General features: G+C 41.4%; 1 protein-coding gene across 7 annotated transcripts in view; it reads left to right on the forward strand.

The window, feature by feature from the left end:
* The window catches only part of GARRE1 (granule associated Rac and RHOG effector 1), a 76,646-nt gene that overhangs the window by 30,641 nt on the left and 22,844 nt on the right, over positions 1-23,161 (forward strand). For all 7 annotated transcript variants that reach the window (XM_081117920.1, XM_081117916.1, XM_081117915.1 and 4 more), the window contains 2 exons: positions 1,106-2,392; positions 22,417-22,626. In XM_081117920.1, coding sequence (XP_080974046.1) covers positions 1,898-2,392; positions 22,417-22,626 — 705 coding nt within the window. In that variant the 5' untranslated portion in view covers positions 1,106-1,897. The remainder of the gene's footprint in view (positions 1-1,105; positions 2,393-22,416; positions 22,627-23,161) is intronic.

Consider the following 23,161-nt stretch of genomic DNA (forward strand, 5'->3'; position numbering starts at 1 on the left):
CTTTTTTCATCTCTTGCTCTTTAACATACTTACCTTTTCAGTTCTTTATGGGATCACAGAACCATAAAGGAGACATAGTATATTGGCCATGATGAGTGATAAAGTATGACTTGTATTTATTTTTATCTACAAAGTAAGGAAAATAGAAAGAAAGAACAACCCAGCTATCAATAAGTAGACCAAACTATATACAGATATCATACAAGTTGAAAGTTTAATATAGACTAAATATAACACTCAGTAAAGTATATTTGTACTGTTATTATGTTTGGGAGAACAAATGGTTCAGGCAAGTATGAACCCTGGTGTTAGCTATGTGAGATTTACGCTGCTTCACTGTTGTAGGTATCAGTAACTACAACTAGAAATGTCCAGACATTGTTATTTGAACCTGTCCTGAGCCAGGGATTCTGCAGAAGCTATCCCAGGGTGCAAGGCTGGCACACTCTGCCAGGCTTCCCTTGAAAATTCAGAGGGGAAATGGGTACCTGAGTGAGGATGAGAAGAATCCTGTCTGTAAACCTCCTGCCAGCCACTCCCCTCCCCAGGCTCTGTCTTTCTGTATGCTGCACTTTGGTTCAGCAGAGTACGCTGATTAGGCCCTGTGTCACCCTGCTTTAGGGCTTCTGCAGTGGTGGTCCTTTCACCTGATGAGCCCCACACATCCCTTTTGTACTTGTCACAATCTGTCCTACAATTGAGACCTACATCAAAGCAACATTTTCTTCATAACAACCTTCCAGATTTCTCTCAGTCTTTGCTCATCACTCCCTTTCCCAAATCCCCTTAAAGTTTTGTGGGTGCTATACTTGTCAACATGAGTCCAGGCCTTGCTCAATGTATCAGTTACTAGCCTTGGCTTTGGAGTTGTTGGTGTGGAATCAAACTTTTTTTGTTGCATTATTTTTGTACTACAACTCAAGGAATTTTCTAGCAATCATCATCATAGTTCATCACTATTGTACCTACTTTTGTAAGGTTATAATATGATTTCTTATGCATTTGTGGCCCATGTTTGTGGGTAATAGCATTTTAGTAGTTAATGTTGCAGAATTATTCATTGCCCTGTAACTTGCCTAACTTTATCTTATTTTCCCCCTTATAGGAAATGACTTAGAGGCCTTACAATTACATCTGTTCACTCTTGCTTTGGACTTTACAGTTGAGGGCCAACCCAGTCTGGAAGCACCTCTTATTAATGTTACAAGGAAACCGCTACCTCAGCAAACAAAAGTAAAGGAGAAAACTTATAATGACAAACGCCATTTTTTAAAAATCAAAAACTTGTTTTCAGAAAATATTAAAGGAAATTTGGAAATTTTTTGCATTCAAAAGAAGCTTTCCAGGTAAATGGATTTGGCAGGCAGGCTCTGTCAAAATTCTGCAGAGACTTGATTTTCCTTCTTAAGGACTTAGCGTGAAGTAATTCTGTACTGCTTTTTAAATTGCTGTTGATCAGCTTGTAGGTTTTTGGGTTCTAACTTTTCTGGTATATTGAAGATACATTATATTACATTTTTTAAAGTTAAGTTATTTTTCTGCCATTGTAAATACAAGTATCAAAATATTCTTGCAGAGCAAATATATGTAAGCATTTTTCTCAGCAAGCCTATCTTTGTATTAAGAGAGTGGAATGCTGACAGTTCTTATACAGCATTTTGGACACACTTTTATTTTTTGTCAGAGGTCCTGCCTAAACTGAAAATATTAATTATATGAACCTATTTTCCTTCTCACATCTACATTGGATCACATGGTCACCTGCCTCATGGAAATGCATTTTTTAAATCTTAGATTTTCAGAACTCCACTATTTTTATACCTAGCTACAGTTTTGGGGAAAGAAAGATTCAGAACCCTGACTGGCTCACAGTCACTGGGACAATTCCCTCTCCCGCATGTATTGCTGCAGTGCCCAGGACAGTAAAATGGACTATAAGCGGCGCTTCCTGCTTGGCGGGTCCAAGCAGAAGGTGCAGCAGCACCAGCAGTACCCGATGCCCGAGCTGGGCCGAGCACTGAGTGCTCCCCTGGCGTCTACGGCCACCACTGCCCCCCTGGGCAGTCTGACCGCTGCAGGCAGCTGCCATCATGCCATGCCCCACTCTACTCCCATCGCCGACATCCAGCAGGGCATCTCCAAGTACCTGGACGCCCTCAATGTCTTCTGCCGTGCCAGTACTTTCCTCACGGATCTCTTCAGCACTGTGTTCAGGAACTCTCACTACTCCAAGGCAGCCACGCAGCTCAAAGATGTGCAGGAGCATGTCATGGAAGCAGCCAGTCGACTGACTTCAGCCATAAAGCCTGAGATCGCCAAGATGCTGATGGAGCTTAGTGCTGGGGCCGCAAACTTCACAGATCAGAAGGAATTCAGTCTCCAGGACATCGAGGTAGAGTATCATCTGTGTCATAATTGGGTAGGAAAATGTGTTCCAGGGGTGAGTGAGAACGCTGTACCTTTGTCCCGAGCCACCGTAACGATGGTCTCCATTTTTCTATGGGTGCTCTCTCCTTACAAAAAATTGTGTATGCCAGCTTCTGAATTGCTTTCCTTTCAAATTAAGCAGGTTCAAAGATTATTAAACAAACAGATCAACCTATATTTTATGTTAAGTTTTCAAATTGTAACTTAATTTGCAGATAACATGCTGTTAAAAGTACAGAGGGGAGACTGAGAATTCTAAATATGATTATAAGCTTTATTTGTGAATTGTCATTATATAGAACCATTGGTTTAATGTGGAAAGTTTCTTACATGTTTAAACTATTTTTCCAGTTCTAAGTTCACAGCTGTTCACAACTGGATGCATTTGATTCTTAGTGCATTTCTTAGGGTCTTTGATAGTCAAAATGAAATACGCCCCCCTCTCTCAAGGCTCTAGGTTAGAAGATCAGACTACAAATTTCATTCAGAATAAAAATGACCTTTTTCCTTCCTTCCTTTAAGAAATGATTTATTAAAATGGGATCTGTTATATTACTGTCACTACTAGATTATTTATTTTTTATTATTGATTTCTTTAAAGAGGAAGGGAGAGGGAGAGATAGAAACATAGATGTGAGAGAGCAACATTGATTTGTTGCCTCCTACCGGGGATCGAACCTGCAACCTCTTGGTGCCCGGATGACACTCCAACCAGCTGAGCCACATTGGCCAAGGCTAAATTTTTAAAATTATTTTTATCCCCACAGAGAGTTCTGAATTTGGTTTTTCCGTTGTACATTTTAGCAGCATATCATTGGTTAGGTTCCTGGATATTAGCAAGGAGAGTGTCCTTTTCCCCATCCTGGGGCTGAATTCGATTTTAGGAAATCACTAGTCTTCTGAGACAAATCTGAAGATTGAGTTGACCGAACAGGCTATCTTATACTGCAGTGGGTTTAGGTAAAAAAAGAGAGAGACTATTAAGTAACACAACTAATTTTTATCGTGTTTAAAAGTGATTCTGAAGACATTTCCAAGAGGAATTTAAAACTGTTTTTGAAAAGACACAGTATTTTTGATGCAAAATAGGAGTCATCAGACTTTTTCTGTAGAGGGCAAATAATAAATTCTAGGCTTCGTGAGCCACATGTGGCCTCTCTCACATATTCTTTTTTTTTTAATAACCCTTTATAAATGTAAAAACCAGTTTTACCTTGTGCATATCCGTTGACTGGATTTGACCCGTGGGCTGTAGCTTGCTGAACCTGCTAGTATAAATGTAAAACTTCCTTGGGTGGTTCTGTTTTGAATCCATCTAAATATATTTATAATTTCTGATTATTTCTATGATCATATTTTATATTGAAGAAAATTGTCATTTTGAAGTGTTTTTAAAATGGCTTATCATAGTTTAAAGTATTTTTTAAATTACACATGTAAAGCATATATTTTTAAAATGTTCGTCTCAAAAGAAATTCAAGCACAACTGTTGCTTTACTCTCATCCCATCCTTTTTCCCAGAAGTGACCACCACTAACCAGTTGGTGTGTGCCATTCCAGGCTATTGTCTCTGCGTGAAAAGATAAATATTTGTGCATGTACAAATGTACAGCTTTAGTTTGTTTGTTTTACATGAAGAACCAAGTTGTTCAGCCAACAGTGTGCCTGGTCACTGCTTGGTAGAGATGTGGCAAGAGCAGTTATGGACTCTTTGCCCTTTGTTGAACAATATTAGATCCAGACTGTTACAGCTGTCATCCTGTAATGACATAAGCACTTTTAGCTTTATTTAGAATTTTAGACAAAAGTAATTTGAAAAATAAGGAAGGCTTTTATTTTAACCTGAGCCTTATTAATCTCTTCTTCAAGCCATGCCTCCAGGTGCTGGAAGAGACAGAGTTAGACCTGCAAGACCATTTGCCTTCCAAGCCTTCAGGGCAAGGGCTGTTGTCCCCCGAGTGAGGACAACCCGAGGATGAACCAGCCATGAGGAGCAGGGGTTTAGTAAGCCACTGAGACACAGTAGCACCTACCTTGTCCCTTCTTTCTTGGGGCCAGCATGGACCACTTGAGCTGAGAAAGAGAATAGTTCATTATTGTTGTGGTTTGGAATTTTGACTTGGCTTTCCCCATTGAAAAGTGATTAGGATAGCTGGAGTACTACCATGTTTTTGTACAAAAGGGGTGAACAGGATTTCGGAGGCTAGACTGGAAACTAAGTGCTGTTGATGGATTTTAGAATCTATGAGTGTATTTTAAGTTTCAAACAGTCGACTTCTAAGTTAATTCTAAAATGTGATTGCCAAGTGTAGGCCTGCAGACTTAACATTTTTGCTTTTTCCACAGAGCAGCATTTGTTGTTTCTAGTATTTATGTACTGCCATGGGCCAATAAGTGTCTCTCTCTCTCTCAGAATATTCATGAACTCAGATGGACTGGCTAGGCATTTGGGTTTTTTCCTGTTGGTCTTTTTAAGTTTTATTAGCAAGGCCCTGAGAGGGCTCTTTAACATTCGTCCCTGGGGAAAGAAGTGTGTGACCTAACATTGCTGAACTTCACTGGCTAGTCAAGGACTACTCAGGAGCTGAGCCCGGACTGTGGGTGAGAAAAGCCCTGAACTCATTATTCAAATGCTTGACCATTTTAAACCTAAGACAAAGTACCAGCCCAACTGTCCCACCCTGAAGGTGCCCAAAGCATGTTTCTAATGCTGCCTTATTTACAGCCAGATTTGGGATGGACAGATCCTGAACTGCACTTGCTGGGGTAAGGCTGGGTATATGTGAATCCTGTCATCAGTGACCTTACCCCTTATACTGGGTGGTTCACCCTCACAATCTCAACTGTTAGAGAAATGAATTGTGGCTATGGTGTTTCACTAGTTAACTAGTGCTGTGACAGTTTGTTATGGGGCATGGAGTCAGAAGATCTGGGTTTAAAATATAATTCTGCTTCACCCTAGCCAGTTTGGCTCAGTGGTCAGAGCGTTGGCCCACGGACTGAAGGGTCCCAGGTTTGATTCTGGCCAAGGGCACATACCTCGGTTGCAGGCTCAATTGCCAGCCCGTCAGCACGCTGGCGAGAGACAAACAACCAGTCGATGTGTCTCTCTCACATTGATGTTTCTCTCTCCCTTCCACTCTCTCTGAAAAGCAGTGGAAAAAATATCCTCAGTGAGGATAAATAATAATTAAAATAAAATAAAATAAAATAAAATAAAATAAAATAAAATATAAAATAATAAAATAATAAAATAAATAAAATAAAATATAAAATAAATAAATAAAATAAAATAATAAAATAAAATAATAAATAAAATAAAATAATAAAATAAATTAAATAAATAAAATAAAATAAATAAATAAAATAAAATAAAATATAACTCTGCTTCTTACTGACTGAATGGCTTTGAGCAAATCTAACCTGTCTAAGCCTCGGCTTGCCCATCTATAAAATGGAATTGCCACCCACCTTCCAGAGTTCTTGTGACGATCAGAAGCAAGTGGTGTGTGTGAAACTCTGTACCCTGTTAGTTGTCATCATCATCATTTATTATTATTGCTTCCAACATGGCTTGAAAGTCACTCTTAGCCCTTGTTTGAAGTGCAGAGCACAATATGTACAAAACCAACATTGGAGAGAAGTGTGCAAGTTACTCCTCTAATTGGAATTCTTTTTGGTGGAAAAAGCTACCACTTCCAGAACATTTGCTCTGCTCATTTCTTTCCTGGTTCCTGTAGACACCTCCCTTTCCCCTCTGTGTCATCTTCTGTTTTGGTGTAGTATTACCTGCCTGATGTAGGAATTGCCAGGACCTTTTAAGTATAAACGCCTGAGAGACCCTCTTCCACCAATAGTTGCTGCTCTATTTGCCCTGCATCTAGAATGGGGCTTGGGGAAAGGAGTGTGGGGGTGGAGGGGTTGGTTCATTGAATACACTTGCAGTAGCTGAGAACCTTTGGACAAGCCAATTGACATTTTTCCCTCACTGGATTTGTAGAAAATGTGTAAGTTTACATTGTATATGGACAGTTTTTTCAAAAATGAGAAATAGGATCTTAATCAAGTATTTCATGGGATTTCCTTTGTATAAGTCTCACACTGTCAGTCCAGCCAAAAAGAGGAAAAATATGCTTTCCTCTATTGAATTTTTTCTTTGTATAAAGCTTTGACAAGCTACCATATGTTTCTTAGAGGTAGACTGCATGGAACCAGCTATCTCTATCTTTTTTAGCCTAGAAGCATCTCCACCAGTGGTTTTTATGATTGTTTTAATTCCAGTGTTCCTGTAAAATGTCAAGCTAGCTGGATTGAGTGGCTGATTTCTCTTTGATTTTGTCTACCTCAGTTTCATTTGTCCTAGAAATTTGTTACCATAACTAAGGATCATTTTCAATTAAAACATGTGGTTCATATTAAAGAATTATAGACAACCCTGTAACTTGGTTTTCTGTTTATTAGAAAGTTACAAATGTCTACCTCTTTTTACAAATGTCTATCATTTGTCTTAAGTAAAATTACTTTTTCAGTGCAAATATAAGTAAGAGAATCAAACAGACTCGTGATTCATGCATTCATTCCACAAATATCCATTGCACACTTTACTTGTACTATGTACTTACTGTTCCAGGCACAGGACACAGTGATGAACAAGAGAGAAATTCCTCCCGTTGTATAGATAGAAGAGGGCTGCAGTCTTAGATAAGACAGAAGGCATCACTGAGAAGGTGGCGTTTGAGTAACGACCTGAAGGAGAATGGAGTAAGCCCTGTTGATAACCAGGAAAAGAGGACTTCAGGCAGAGAACAGCTAGTGCAAAAGGTCCTGAGGCAGGAGTGACCCTGACTGAAGAACAGGGAGGACCTATTGTGGCTGAATTGGTGAGCCCAAGGGAGAGTACTAGGGGTGAAGTCAGAAAGGTAAAGAGGTCAGCGTCTGAAGGGAAGGTGAAGGGAAGCCAGCAGGACAGGATCTGCTGTCCTCGTGCAGTGAGCAGTGATGCCACGTCTCCCCTTGCTTGCTTTCTTCATCTCTTGGCAGCTCCAGGGCTCTGGTATGTTGAGGGCTCATTGTTGGGAGACTTTGGCCCTCTGGGCAGGTGCTCAGTACAGGCATCCAGAAGCCCAGGGCAATTACAGGACTCCCAGGAGTTTTATATCTTCCAGCATTTTTAGTGGCTTTCTATGTATCACCACCTTATAAATGGGCAGGCAGACTTTAAATCAAATCTTTGTAGGTTTTTTTTAGAATAGCTTATTGATTTTTTTTTTAGAGAGAGAAACATCGATGTAAGAGCATAAAATCAACCTCTGCTAGCTGCCTCCTGCATGCCTCTCACCAGGAATCAAGCCTGCAATCCACGTATATGCCCTGACCGGAAATTGAACCGACAACTTTTCGGTGCACAGATTGACACCCAACCTGCTGAGCCATACCAACCAGGGCAAATCTTTATGTAATTGAACCTTGGCTTTCAGTTTGATGCACTCACAGATGTATTTTGTATACTGTGTGATTACCTATGAAACTGAAATAATTTGTGAGCACTAACTCTTAAGGACCTTAATTCAGGCATATTAACATTTATTTGGGATAGATATATGCCAGAAATACTGTAGAGTAACAGTAATGGAAAATATTAGAAGCTCGTTTCAAAATGTTTTCATTAACCTTAACAGAATTAAATTTGCATACTGTTCCTTTTTTTTTCTTGCCTGGAGGTAAGATTCAGTGTTACTTTTTTTTGTTTTGACTAGTAGATTTTCCATAACAGATTATGGAGTAAATATTTCCTAACTACATAAAAATCCAAATTGTTGCTATTGATCAGAAACTATAGTTCACTTTATAAAAAGCTTGTATGAATCTGTTTTCAGGCATTGAAAAAATTTCTAGTCACTCTTTTTGGTTTATTCCTTTATTGAGGTGAATCCTCTATTATCTAAATTGTCTTCAGATTTTAGCCTTTAGAAGAACCTATAATTAATTAAATAGTTGGCATTTGGGTGAGTCTGTAAACTTCACTGTGAACAACAGACAAGATTTACTGTCTGACCAGCACATTCTACATGGGTAGAAGCCAGTGAAGCCAGAGGGCATGTGCTGCTCTGGGGAGACTGAACCCTTTGACGTTGATTTGTCAAGACACACTGTGCAACCAACTTCTTATCCTGAAAATTGCTAATTAAAAGGAGAAAAATAAGAAATTTAGCTAAATTCCTGCTTCTCCAGTACAGACTGTTTTTCAGGGTAACCAGATAGCCCTAGTGGATGAGATTCTTCTAGTATTTAGAATGTACTGCAGTATATTCTACGGTATACTGTGTAGTATACAGTATACAGAATATTCTTTAGTGTACCACATACAGTAATACTGAGACCCTTCTGTTTAGAAGTAGAGGGTAAATTTGGTGAAAGGCCCTGGGAGAACTTCATGATGGAGAGATCAGCCCTTTCCCAGCCAAATCCGTTGGTCAACCTCAGCATTATTGACTGTGACACAACCAGGTGATCATGTCTCCTGATAAGAACCACAGAGCAGCACCTCTGTAATATATTATTGTACTTCTTTTCTCCCCTCCCCTCTCGGGGGGGACGGGGGGATGACCAAACTAATGCAGCCTCTAGAATGAATTCCCAGTCTCCAGGAGATGTGAGGCGTAGAGGAGCAAGTTACACACCACCACAAGGGAGCAATCAGATGAATACAGAATGCGGCATGTTCTACAGGCTGCTAATCTGATTTGTTCAACAAGTCAAGTAGCATGAAGAAAAATTAGGTAGAAGGTACCTAAATTAAAAGAGAGAAGATATAATAACCAAATAAAATGAGCCTTTTGGGCTTGAGATTCAAACCAAAAAAAAGAGACATTTGAAAATATAATTTGGGAAGTTTGAACATGTACCAGGTCTTGATTGATTGGGATTTGCCTCAAAACATTTCAGCAAAAAGAGTTGAGAAGGATTCAACAATGGCACAGTGTCGGTAGTTATCAAAGATTTTTGATGGATGCGTGGGTTTTGGTTATACTCTGCTTTTGTGTATATTTGGACATTTTCCAAATTTAGAAAAAGGGAGGGAAATGTATGACTACATGGTAGGAGTGATGTGTCAGGAGTACCCTGTAAGTGGCTCCGTTTCATGGAGGGATTTGTGCGCGTGAAATGGCCTAACGGAAAGAAGAGTGTTTAGGAAAACTTCTGTTCTCTGTCTACTCGGGATACTCTACTTCGCTTCTGGCACTTCTGATTTCCAAATGTGTGGTGGAGGTTTTCCCCACACCAAGCAATTCTGGGTCATTCCTGACACTGTCTGGAGGTAGCATCAGAATCCCATAGGTTAAGGGCTCACTCCCACAAGACTGTCCCCCTCCCCTTTAGATACAGTTACAAGTCCCGGATGTTGTTACCTGTCCTTTTTACTGACTGGCTGTGAATCAGAGGTTCCCATGATTAATTTGCTAGAGCAGCTCATAGAACTCAGAAAAACATTTTACTTACTAAATTATAAAAGGATATAACTCGGGAACAGCCAAATGGAAGAGATGCATTGAGCAAGGTATGTGGGAAGATATATGAAACTTCTGTGCCCTTTCCAGACGTGCTGCCCTCCTACCACTTCCATATTTTCAGCAACTTGGATGCTCTCTGAACTCCTTTCTTTGGGCTGTTGAGCTTTTTCAAGGCTTCGTTACATAGGTGTGGTTTGATTAAATCATTGTTGGGGGCTTATTGATTGTACCTCCAGCCCCTTCTACTCCCCAGAGGATTGGTTCCCCTGGCAACAAGCCTCCATCTTTAGGTGCTTTCCAAAAATCATCAACATAAACTCAGGTTTGGATGAAGGAGGTTTGTTATGAATAACAAAAGATACTTTATCTCTCGTTACTTAAAAAAATGCCAAGGGTTTTAGGGAGCTATGTGCTAGGAACCTTGGAAGAAGACCAAATATGTATATTCCTTACTATAAATCACAATATCCTAGAGAGCGTTATTGAGTAAGGTATAGCTATGGAAAGAAAAGCAGAGAAATAAAGAAAATAGAAGTGACCAAGGAAGAAAATGAGAACAGAGGAAAAACACCTCTGAAGGCAGGACCCCAGCAGCAGGCGTAGGAGTCAGAGAAGGGATAGTGTGCTCCTAATTTTGGAGAATATGACTTAAAATTTCATAGTTGCTAAAAAGACTTGAGTAAACATAAGGGGCAAATTGGGTTTGATGGGCAAATTAGAAAGAAACAAAAGATTTCATGGAATGTAATTTTATGTAGAACTAGCTTTCCTGAGTTATTTCCTATTATAAATTTTAATGGTTGCTGGTCAGCTTATGAGATTTCACAGGATTGTTTTGGCAGCCTCTCTCATCTTTACAAATTAGGGATCTGAGCATTTGAGAAACAACATTTTCCTAAAATCCTTCTGGGACCAGTGCACACAGGGGCTGTGTCCTGTACTGCTCTGCTGCTCAGGCTAGTACAGCCTTCCTGCAGAGGGGCTTGTTTGCAGTATCCATCCCTCTACAAGACTGGGCTTTCTGACCTCTAACTAATGCTGAAATGAAATGTTCAGAGCCAGGAAAATAGAAATATCCTGATGCTGTGGAACCCCTGTGAGTCCCTGGTCACTCCAGGACTCCCCCCGGAGGCCCCACTAGCTCTGGAGGAGGCCCCAGTCACCTGGCCTGCTTTCCTCTTCACCTAGCTGCTATCACCTGGTCAGATACAGATGCGCTGGCCGAACACTGGCGAGGATGAGTGAGGACAATCTAAAGTGCTCCAGGCCTGGTGGCAAGACAGATGAATAAGTAGACTGTGACACTAGGTGTGATGAGTGCCTTGATGCACTGGAAAACAGCCTCAAGCCTAATCATTGATTGGTTCACTGTTCCCCTACCCAGCTCCCTGTGACAGGCCTCAGCGACCATACGAGAACCTCCTACCTATCTGGTAGGTGATGGCAGGGCAGAGAACCTTGTCGGCCCTGGTAAGAGTTTAGATTTTATACAGAATGAGGTGAGACTTTTTTTTAAAGAGGGATTTTGAGCAAGGGACTGATATTTAAGTTGTTTAAAAAAATCACTAGGGCTACAAGTGAAAGAAACCAAACTCAAAATACCTTAAACAATGACAATAAAAGCAAAAACAAGCTAATAGTTATATAGTACTTATGTTATGCTCTGTTCTAAGACTCTACACATTTTTAAAATTTTCGTTAAATTTATTGGCGGTGACTTTGGTTAATAAGATTATATAGGTTTCAAGTGCACAATTCTACAATACATCATCTGTATATTGCATGTGTGTTTACCACACAAAGTCGAGTCTTCCGTACCATATATTTGATGAGATGATACACATTAACTCACTGAATTCTATTAATAACCTTATGAGTTAGGTACTATTCATATTTACATTTTATTGATGTGGAGACTGAGGTGTGGACAAGTTAAGTAATTTATCAGAAGTCTTATGGCTAATCCAGACTTTAGACCCAGGCAGTTTGACTTACAGAGTACACTCTTTACTGTAGCACTGTACTGCCTCTCAACAAAGCCATGTACAATAGTCCCCCCTTATACATGATTTCACTTTCCACAGTTTCAGTTAACCTCTGGTCCAAAATATTACTTGGAAAACACCGACAATAAACAATTCACAAGTTTTAAATTGCCCGTCATTCTGAGTGATCTGATGAAATCTGCCTTCCTGCTCCGTCCCGCCCGGTACGTGAATCATCCCTTTGTCCACAGTGTCCACACTTTATACGCTACCTGCCCAATAGTCACTTAGTAGCCGTCTCGGTTATCAGGTGGACTGTGTGGTCTCACAGGGCCTATGTTCAGGGCATCCTTACGTTACTTAATAATGGCCCCAAAGCACGAGAGTGACACTGGCGATTCGGGTATGCCCGAGAAAAGCCGTAAAGTGCTTGTTGTGTACAGTCAGAGTGTCACCTGTAGCTAAGTCACAACGCCTGTGCCATTCACCTCACCTCATCTCATCACGTAGGTGTTTTGTCATCTCACATCACAAGAAAGGTGAGTACAGTACAGGGAGATACTGTGAGAGAGAGACTGCATCACCTAACTTTTATTAGAGTACAGTTATAATTCTATTTTATTATTGTTAATCTCTTACTGTGTCTAAGTTATAAATTAGACTTTATCATTGGTATGTATGTATAAGAAAAAATGTAGTATGGATAGGATTCAGTACTGTCTGCAGTTTCAGGCATCTTAGAACTATCCCCTGTGGATAAAGTGGGACTGCTGTATTTACCTATGAAACTAAAGAAAGTAAGCTTTTGGGGAGTGGTTGGATCTAGGGGCTCACTCAGTACTGCACGGACTCAGCCTTTGTCTCCTCTCTGCCTTCATTTCCAGGCAGTCCCTAACAACTCAGCAGAAAAAGCACCTCTGCTTTTCCTGAGGTCCTGACAAAAGTTCTACAGTTAATGTGGTTGGCTTGGCTTAGGTGATTTGCTCGTCCTTGGACCCTATGGCCAGAAGGGTGAAACTAACCCACCGACTGGCCACTTCTGGGGCTGGGGTGCAGGCAGAGCAGTGCAGGAGTGATTTCCTGAGGGGCTGCCTTCGAAGCAACATGGATTGGATGATGGGGAGGCCACCCTGCAGATGCCAGCTGGAGAAGGTTAGAGGATGAGAAACATAGTTAGGACCCTGGATACATGTTGGTAAATTGTTTCATTTTTCAGGATTTTAGCAGTTTATTAGGTCTTTCTTTGAAGCCTTCTGTTAATGTCTCTTAGTAAACTTCCATAGTTTGCTTCATAGTGACTGTGTGTACTTCTTAAAATTATTAAGTAATTTATATTTTAGTTGCTATAATGAATGAAATAATATTTAAAAGTTTTTTCTATAACATAGAAACATTGATATTTATATTATTCTCTCCTGCTATGGGACTGAACTCAATAATTCTAATGTTTCATTTCGTTTATTTGCTACTTTTTAGTATATGTAGTCATGTCATCTGGATGTGTTTCCTCTCTTCCAATAGTTATATATGTTGTTGCGTTGACCGTAAGTTTTAATATATAGGTATGCCTCGTTTTATTGTGCTTTGCAGATACAGTATTGTATTTTTTTTACAAATTGAAGGTAAGACTGTCCACCATCAAAAAGATTGTAACTCTCTGAGGCTTAGGTGATGTTTAGCTGCTTTTTTAGTAATAAGGTTTTTTTTGTTTGTTTATTTTGTTTTTTGTTGTTGTTGATCCTCACCTGAGGATATTTTTTCCACTGGTTTTTATTTTATTTTATTTTATTTATTTTATTTTATTTTATTTTATTTTATTTTATTTTATTTTATTTTATTTTTTAAAAATATATCTTTATTGATTTCAGAGAGAGGAAAGGAGAGGGAGAGAGAGAGAGAGAAACATCAATGATGAGAGAGTCATTGGTCGAGCCCACAACCCGGGCATGTGCCCTGACTAGGAATTGAACCCCGATCGCCTGGATCCTAGGTCGACGCTCAACCGCTGAGCCACGCCTGGCCGGGCTCCACTGGTTTTTAAAGAAAGAGTAGAAGTGCAGGGGAATAGAGAGAGAAAGAAACATCAACGTGCAAGAGACACATCCATTAGCTACCCCTGCACACCACCCAGGCAAGTGCTTTTGACAGGAAACCGAACCTGCGACCCTTGGGTGCATGGGCTGATGCTCTAACCACTGAGCCACAGGGGCCAGGGCTGATAGGTATTCTTAAGGTTGAGGTGTATGTGTTCACTTGGGCAGCATGTAAATTAAGGTATGTACATTGGGGTTTTTTAGCCATAATGCTATTGCACACTTAATAGGCTGCAGTATAGTGTAAATATAACTTTTATATGCACTGGGAAACCAAAACATTCATGTGACCCAGAATGGTTTGAAGGAGAAATATGATAGGGTGAAAGATACTGGACTTGCATAGGAGTGAATCAGAATTTCACTGACTCACTGTGTGTTTTGGGAACAATTGTTATTAGTTTCTTTCTTGGCTTCTGACCAATAGCCCTCACCCCTACTCAACACAGATACACCCATGGTCAGATGGTGTTTCTTCATAAAGTATGGAACATTAGGTGACTAGACTCAGGCCCAGATCATGAAAAGGCATAAGTTTGCAGGAACACAAAGCTCTTAGATTTATCTGATTTTCAACTCTAATTATTCGGAGACATTGGAGTCTAGATATTTCTCTTCCCTGTAGCGCTTCAGGTTGTATTTCAGTTCTGCAGCAAAGCAGATGCCTAGATGCTCAAAAGATTTCTTCTGCTCGTACATTTGAGCTCTAGTGCAGTTACTGGTGTCTCAGAAGTCATCTGAGGAGGAAGGGATTTCTCTCTGCTCTTTTTTTAACAGTAAGGATTTCAAAATTTATTCAAAACAGTACAGTCTGAGTGATTGTGGTGGCTGCATCTCCCAACCAGTGGTGCTGGCATCTAGTACAGGGAGGCGAGGGACGCTGCTAACAACATCTTACAGTGCACAGGACACCCCCCACCCCCAACACACACACAACAGAGGATTCTCTGGCCTCAAATGTCAGTGCTGAAGTTGAGAAACCCTGGAGTAGTGGAACTTGCTTGTGCAGACTTGTGACAGGAGCTGTTCTTAAATTTTTTGAGGAACAGCGAGAAGGCCAGTGTGGCAAGAGCAGAGAGAGGAGGGATAGGAATAGGTTCGGAGAATAGTCAGGGACCAGATCATGTAGGATATTGTAAGACACAGTGAGGAGTTCAGATTTTATCCTGATTGTAATGGAAAGGCATTGGAAGATTTTGAGCAGGGGAATAAAATAATCTGATTTCTGTTTATAAGGCTTCCTGTGTGGAAAGTAGCCTCTAGGGGAGAGAGGCGAGACTCTGCTAGTTTCCTCCCAATATCCAGTCTACCCTTCTTCCTTAGAGTTTTCTGGTGTGTGTGTGTGTGTGTGTGTGTGAGAGAGAGAGAGAGAGAGAGAGAGAGAGAGAGAGAGAGAGAGAGAGAAGAGTCAAAGATGACTCCAGGGTTTATGACATGAGCACTTGGATCACTGGTAAGTGCTATTTACTGAGTGGGGAGCAATGGGGAAGACCTAGAAAAATAGGTCTGCAATGCCTTTTAGACATCCAAGAGGCGATGCCAAGTAGATAATTGGATATACAGTTTTGTAGTTCAGGGCTGAGATCCAGACTGGAGATGTGAATTTGAGAACCATCGGTTAGTAGATATTATTTAAAGCTATAAAACTGGATGAGGTCATCAAGGAAGTGAATGTAGCTAGAGAACCAAAGGGGGAACCCAAGGACCAGTGAGTCATGGGGCACCGACATTCAGAGGTCAGGAGATGGATAAGGAGCAGCCAAGGAGGGTGCAGAAGGAACAGCCAAAGAGTGAGGGAGGCAGTGGGGCAAGTGCAGTGTCTTGGAAGACAAGGGAAACGAGTGTCCTCAAGAAGCCACCATCTCCAATGCTGCTGAGAGGAGGTGTGAGACCCGCTTCCCTACCTCAGCCCATCTCACCACAGTTATCACCTATTGAAATACCATGTGGATGAGTGGCTAGGAGTGTCCCTGTCAAATGGGGATGGTGATTTGTATTCAATGAAGTGACACCTGTGAGGCATCTAGTACCATGTCACCTAAGATGCAGAGAGCCCCTCTCGTAAGTGCTGAAAATGTTTACGGAGTCAGATTTCCACCTGTGAATTCCTTTTGCCTTTTTAGTCAGTTTATCAGTTGAGATACTTTAGTATTTTTTTTCTTGATTGAAGTGACAGTTTTTAATAAAAAATAAACTCACATCAACAAAAAGAATTTCCTAAATTCTAGTAGGCTCCTGGGCCATATTCTGGTTGGGTGACTTAAATATATTTTTATCCCTGCCCTATATAAACCCACAGTATTAATTTGCTTGTCTACTGTAATTAATGTGCACCTAGTTACCTTGAGTTGCATTTACCTTTTTCATGTCCTGGGTGATATTTTATAATTATCCTACTTAGTTATGTTAAGATTTATAGCAGTGTAGTGAAATACAAAACTTTCTTATGTGTGTTGGCTTGGTAATAAATTTTTGACTTATTTTGCAAAGCAGGCCATAAAACAGAACACACAACATGATTTAGTTTTTCCAAAAACCATCTACAGGTACAAATGTAGGCTGTATCAAAACATGTAATCAGTGGTTATTTAGTAATATTTGGTACATTTATTTATCTAACTGATCTTTTCCCCCCTAATTTATTTGCAGTGAATATGTATTACTGATGTAAAAGGTTGTGTGTACCACAGTGCTTGGCACATGAAGTAGGAGTTCAGAAACCATCTGTTGATATTTTCACCAGCAGTAAAGCAGCATGTCCAGGGGCAGAATGTAATTTTGTCTGAATGACTAGCATTTGGTGTTGACTCAGCCACCCTTGGGCATGTGTTAGCTTTTCTTCCTTCCCTGGTTCTTTCTCCTAAACATAGCATGGCAGTTTCTTTATGCTCTAGGTTAATACTGACTGCAAAGAGATCTTTGTTATTGTTTTGTTTGTTGCTTTTTTAGTTTTAAATATTTAAACACTGTAATCCGTTTTTAGGTCAGACTGTACATGGTAGTTTCTGTAAGCTTGTTTTTTACATTTTCATACTGTAATCTAATCTTCATCAGGCACTTTCCACAGTCCGTGGAAATGCATGGACTGTGTTCTCTGTCTCTCTGGAGACACATTTAGGTCTTTGTATCACGTTCTGGACTTCTGTTTAGGTCATTATATAATGACTCTGGAATTGTCATAAGAACAGAAGAGCAAGGTTGAGGAGGACACTTGGAAACAAATGTAATGTTTAAGGTATAAGTAAGGATTGGAGAGAAAGAAATGATTGAATTACTGGAATTTCTAATAAAAGGAACCAATTCAAATTGACTTCATTTCATTCACTCTAAACTTTTAAACTGATGAGAAATAAATAGTAGAATCCCTGGAAATCTTTGACACTATGGTATATGGGACAGTTTTACTTCACTCTGCCGGTTTTGAAAAATACCAATTGGTAAGTAAGGCTGAGCAGGAAGTGAATTTAGCGAGACATCGTGTGCATTGCCATGATGACCACAAGGTGTGCTGGGAGATGGGGTGGTCTTGGGCACTCTGTAATTCCCGCAGGCAGATGCTAAGGGCTGAGCCAGGCCCCAGCTCGGGAGAGGAGTAATGAAAAACAAATTTAAACTAATTTTTTTTTTAATTAATAAAATATAAAAATTACCAAAAAGAAAAGGTTTTCTGATTTTGTCCATGAACACAACACCCTTAGCAGCAGATGTGATACATGTTCAAGGGGATGGGAAAGTTAATTCGTACCCTTTCCCTCCACCTTTAGGGATTCCCAGAAAAGATAGTTTCATTTTAGCAGAACCTTGATTGCTGTTTATAATCCAGAATGTTCCATTGAGGCACAAGGGGAAGGATCACTGATTGTCTATACTCAGAAATTGGGCCTTTATGAGGAATTTAAGCCACACCAAAAGGTTTCTCCTAATGCAAAAGTCTGATAATGGCCTGTTGTTACTTGAAATTCCATCAACTTGGGGTACATTGGGGTGAATGGATTTATTTATTTTTAATGCAAATGCCAAGGGTAAGGTTAAATCCAATTGCTTTCTTCATAATTTTTAAATGAGACTGATGTGCTGAAGGACTCGACAGATGTTTTGGGGGTTGGAATTCCTCAAGAGGTACGCAAAGCTGCTCTTTTTCCCAAGCTCCATCTGCCTTCCCCCTGTTTATCATTGCTTTTTCCAGCCAGTCTTAGCAGCTGTTCTCTGCTGTAGAGATCATAAACTTTGAGACTCACGCCACACAGGAGTACCACAGGCCACCCCGCTTGTTACTCTTGTCCCAATCCCTTTCCCACTGTCTGAGAAGACTAAGCCATGCCCCTCAGTCTCCATTCCTGCCCCAGGGTCTGACACTGTATGGAGGATGTCAGGGTTCTTCTCCTTTTCTTAGTACCCACCCACTGTTGTGGCTACACCCCAGATCTTGTTATAGGAGGACAAGGCAGCCTTGTGGTTAGAAGTACAGCCTTTGGAGTCAAACAGACTGACATTGGATCTCTACTGCACATCACGTTTCTTTCTCTCTGTAAGCCTCAGTGATGTCATCTGTAAATGGATGAATTGGCGCCACCCCACAGAGTTGCTTCACTGCATATAAAGTGCTTGGTATGGCTTAAGCCCTCAATAAGTGGTAGTTGTTGATAGAGCTATAACTATAGCTCCACTGACATTTTAAACTCAAATGTCTCCCTCTTCGACCACTTCACTCATTCCCCAGCTTGCCACATCTGTTCTGCAGCCTCACTGAATCCCGCAGTCCGGGAAACTTTCTCCATGTAAAAAACTGCTGTCCACTGCCCTGGGATCACACACTTTCAAGTTCATAACTTTAGAGTCTATATTTCCTTCCAGGTTTCTCAGGAAGATCCCAAGGACTAGACCATCCGTGGGTCAAGGAGGGTGGGGTCTGTTACGGGAGGGAAGCTGGGATAAGAGAGAAGATGTAGTAGAGAAAAGATGGGTAGAGGCAACTGGAGATTGAGCTCTGTCCTCTCTCAGGAGAAGTTGCTGTTTATGCATCTGTACTTTATGCAAACTTTTAGAGCAGATATTCTGTGAAATGGCTTTTTTAAGATCCAGGGTAACTATTGGTTTGATTGGCTTTTAATGAATTGTTTACAACACAAATATTTTGTCACAAACATATTTGGATTGACTCTCCATGCATCATGGGTAGGAGGAGGGAGGAGCTGAGTTCTTGTTCTCGTCAGTCCTGATGTATAGGGAAGATTAAGTGATTAATCCTAGGTCAAACATAGTAAGTTAGTGGAGACCACATACCAAATGTCTGCCTTTTTAAATTTTTAAAAAAATATATTGGTTTCAGAGAGAGAAAGGAGAGGGAGAGAGAGATAGAAACATCAATGATGAGAGAGTCATTGATCGGCTGCCTCCTGCACACCCCCAACTGGGGATGGAGCCCGCAACCCGGGCCTGTGCCCTGACCGGGAATCGAACTGCGACCTCCTGGATCCTAGGTCGATGCTCAGCTGCTGAGCCACGCCGACCAGGCCAAATGTCTGCCTTTTAAAACGGGGCAGCATTTCTCCCCACCCTTACTCCTCCAGCAGCACCCTCCTCCTCTCACCATTCTCCCACTCAGCCATAAGCGGACGCTCCCAGCCCATCCTGCCATTGACCAGCACTGTCAGATGATGTCCGTTCTTCACCCTGCGTCAGGCCTTCAGAGCTGTCCCTGAATGTTCCCTTTTAGAAAGGGGTGGGGTAACTCTCCCTGATCCCTTGGTCCTCTCTTCAGAGAGCCTTTTCCTTCCCGCCTCGCCCCTTAGGGTTCCTCCTCCAGTAGCCCCCGACTTTGTATATCTACTTATTGGTTTGTTCCCTGCCATTAGAAGGTAACTCTCATGAGGACAGGGACTTGCTCATTGTGTTGCTTGTAATATCTTCTGGCCTTTTTTGTGCTTTGTACACATGAGGCATTCACCTGTAACGGGCTGGGAAAATGAACGACTCAGTTGTATTGGTCAGAAGCAGTAGAGTGATCGCAGAGATAGTGCATGGCATCTGCACTTCCCCCTCCCTTTGCCACGCAGCCCGGGAAGGATGAGGAGGTATGTGTGCTGAGGACCCAGCTCTCCTCATGCGCTTGCACTGTGGAGCTTCGGGACGTCCTCAGTTAAGGTTGGTTTTCTGTCATGTCCCTGGTCTCAGTGCAACCAGCCCACAGCTGTATCCAGCTGTTTAGAGCCTGTTGAAGGCAGTGGGGTACGCTGGCTAAGGGCATAGACATTTGAGTCATGTGACCACTCTGCCACATCAGTTTATGTTCCTCTGACAGAGTTTTAAACCTTTCTGTGTCTTTGCCTTATTGTCTGTAAAATGGAACTGACCTCATGCAGTTGTTGCCAGTTTTAAATGAGATGATCCATGTGAAATCCTGAGCATAGGAGAAATACATGCTGAGTGTTCAGTTAAATCTGGCTGTTATTATGTACGGCATTAAATAAATGCCGTTTATTCTATTCATGTCGCGTGTCCCTAGGTTGCTAAGTCCTCTTCCTCTGTGTCCCTCACCCTGCCCCATCTAGCACAGATCATTGATGGGGTACAGGTTTGGGGGAGGTGTGAGTAGAAACCCAGGAGGTTTGGATGTGAATTTAGCCTGTAATTCTGATTGTTCACTGTAGAGGGTGGATGCTTTGGTGTGAGATTTCTGTGAGTTTTTTTGTTTGTTTTAGTTTGGTCCTGGTGATTTCCATAGGGGAAAATAATTCAGAGGGATTAAGTGTCACCACTGGGAAGTTGCCTGACTCTTTCTCCAGGAAGCGCAACTCTGACCAGTGGGGATGGAACAGGGCAGCATCTGAAATGTGCGCTAGGAAGTGAGCAGGCCAAGGTTGAGTCTTATTTTTGGCTGCTCCAAGGGACAGGACTGGGCTGGAGGGTGGGCATTGGGGTCAAATTTTAGTTCCTTGTAAAAGGCAATGGAAATAGTTCCCCAACCCCAAGGCGTGCACTGAGTGCTGGCAGTGAGTGGGCCCTCCCAGCTGTGCTCCTGCCAGTTGGATAAATTGCAAACTCAATAAATAAATTTTGGTAAGTAACCTACTATGTAAGCCAGTGAAATTTGAAATACATTCCATGAAAAAAATTTTGACTGTTATGGAACATGATAAAAGTTGCAAAAAGGTTTTGTTTTTGTTAAATTTGGTGTGGGCAAAACAGCTGTAAAAGATTAGGGGAAAATGTCAATAACCTGGAAGGTCTCTACTCAAATTGCTTTTCAGGTGGCAAGTTCTTGCACTCCTTTAAAGAAAAAGAAATAGTAAATCATGGACAACACCTTGTAGCTGGGGTTAACTCAAGCAAGCAAACAGGGACCAGCAAGGTCAGAGAACAGCTTTAACCAGTGCCAGAGGCTTGCAGATAAATACACATTCGTATCTTAAAATGTCTGTGGTATATAGCATTTTTAGTATATACATTATTATAATTATATATTAATAGTATATGCTAAAATAGTGTTATGTATATGGTATTTTTAAAATTAGTTTTCTCCTTTAATGGACTATTCCATCAACCAACCAACTACTAATATGTGAGGGTTTCTGCTGTACTAACAAATGGAGTTGTCCAGTAGGTTTTGTTGACTCCTAGAATACTGGTCTGTCAGCTTTGTTTCGTAAGAGTAGAAATATGACATACAGCTATGTAATAACTATGTTAATAACACTGTTACCAAAATAACCTGTATCTTTGGATTCCATTTCCAATGGAATGTCTTCTTACAGTCAAACTGACTTTTCAGATTTTTAATCACCTGGCTTTTACTCTGCCTTCTGAATACTGTGTAGACATAATTGGAATTGTGGGTTGCTCTGATTTAGCCGGAGCTCACATACAGGAGGGTTGATGTGAGCCAGAGTCCAGATGAGGGGAGTGGAGAACAGGAATGGAGGAGGCTAGGTGAGAAGTTGGAAGATACATTGTACCTTGGGCCTTGCTATTTGGGTGACTTGTAGGAATCAGGCACCCAGGTCCAAAGATGAGAACAGAGGCAGATTCCTTCTAAAGCATGGTGCGTTTTTTAAAAAATTTATCTTTATTGTTGAAAGTATTACAGATGTCCCTTTTCTTTTCCCCCCCCCATTGCACCCTTTCACCCTGCCCCCCATCCCCAGGCCTTCACCACACTATTGTCTCTGTCCATGGGGTATGCATTTATGCATATCAATTCTTTGGTTAATCTCTCCCCACCCACCCCCACCTTCCCTCTGAGATATATCAGTCTGTTAAGCATGGTGACTTTTAAGCTTCGTATAATTTCAGATTCCTACCTAGTTGTTACCTTCTACTCAAATTGATGGTTGAGAATTTATTGCACTAATGCAGTAGCAACCCATAACCTAAAAGTGCCTGGCTCTCTTGTTTTCACAGGTGCTGGGGCGATGTTTCCTGACCGTGGTGCAGGTCCATTTCCAGTTTTTGACCCAGGCATTACAGAAGGTCCAGCCAGTGGCTCACTCTTGCTTTGCCGAGGTGGTCATGCCTGAAAAAAAGAGCAGCAGCAGTGGTGGCAGCTTGTCTGGCATGGGCCACACACCTGAACTGGAGGAAGCTGTGCGATCCTGGCGGGGGGCTGCTGAGGTAACCATGCCTTTGGGGCAATGGCTGTCCTGTGTTCAAACAGGAGAGGCCTTTGCCTAGTGTTTCTTAAAAGAGCCTTCTTATTTAGAAATATGAGTTTTAAGCTGTTACCAGTAGCTTGTTCATTCATTTAACAGTGAGTGTCTTTGTAAATGCCCACTTTGGGTCAGGCACGCGCCAGGCACTGGGATGACAGCCACTGCTCACATCCTTCTTGGAAAAGGGGCTTACAAAAAGCAGTGAAGGGGCTGTGATGGAGGTGCATGGGAATCCAGGGGAAGGGGCCTGCCTCCAACTAGGACCAGTGCGGCAAAGCATCTGGAAAGAGGGACCCGGGAGAAAAGGCTGGAGCCTCAGTCTATAAAGACAGGCTAGAGCTGGCTGCAGAGGGCGAGTAGTCAGCCAGGCAGCTAGGTGGGGATGTAGTTGGTGAGAACACATTTCTTGTAGGCATTTTAATATTCCTTTGTTTCCAAGGCAGGGGGAAAGAGCCTTTTTGAGTCAAGGCTTTAGTTTTGCTTTACAGAGTAAAAGA

The sequence above is a fragment of the Miniopterus schreibersii genome (genome assembly GCF_964146895.1).
Source record: "Miniopterus schreibersii genome assembly, chromosome: 18".
Taxonomy (NCBI): Eukaryota; Metazoa; Chordata; class Mammalia; order Chiroptera; family Miniopteridae; genus Miniopterus; species Miniopterus schreibersii.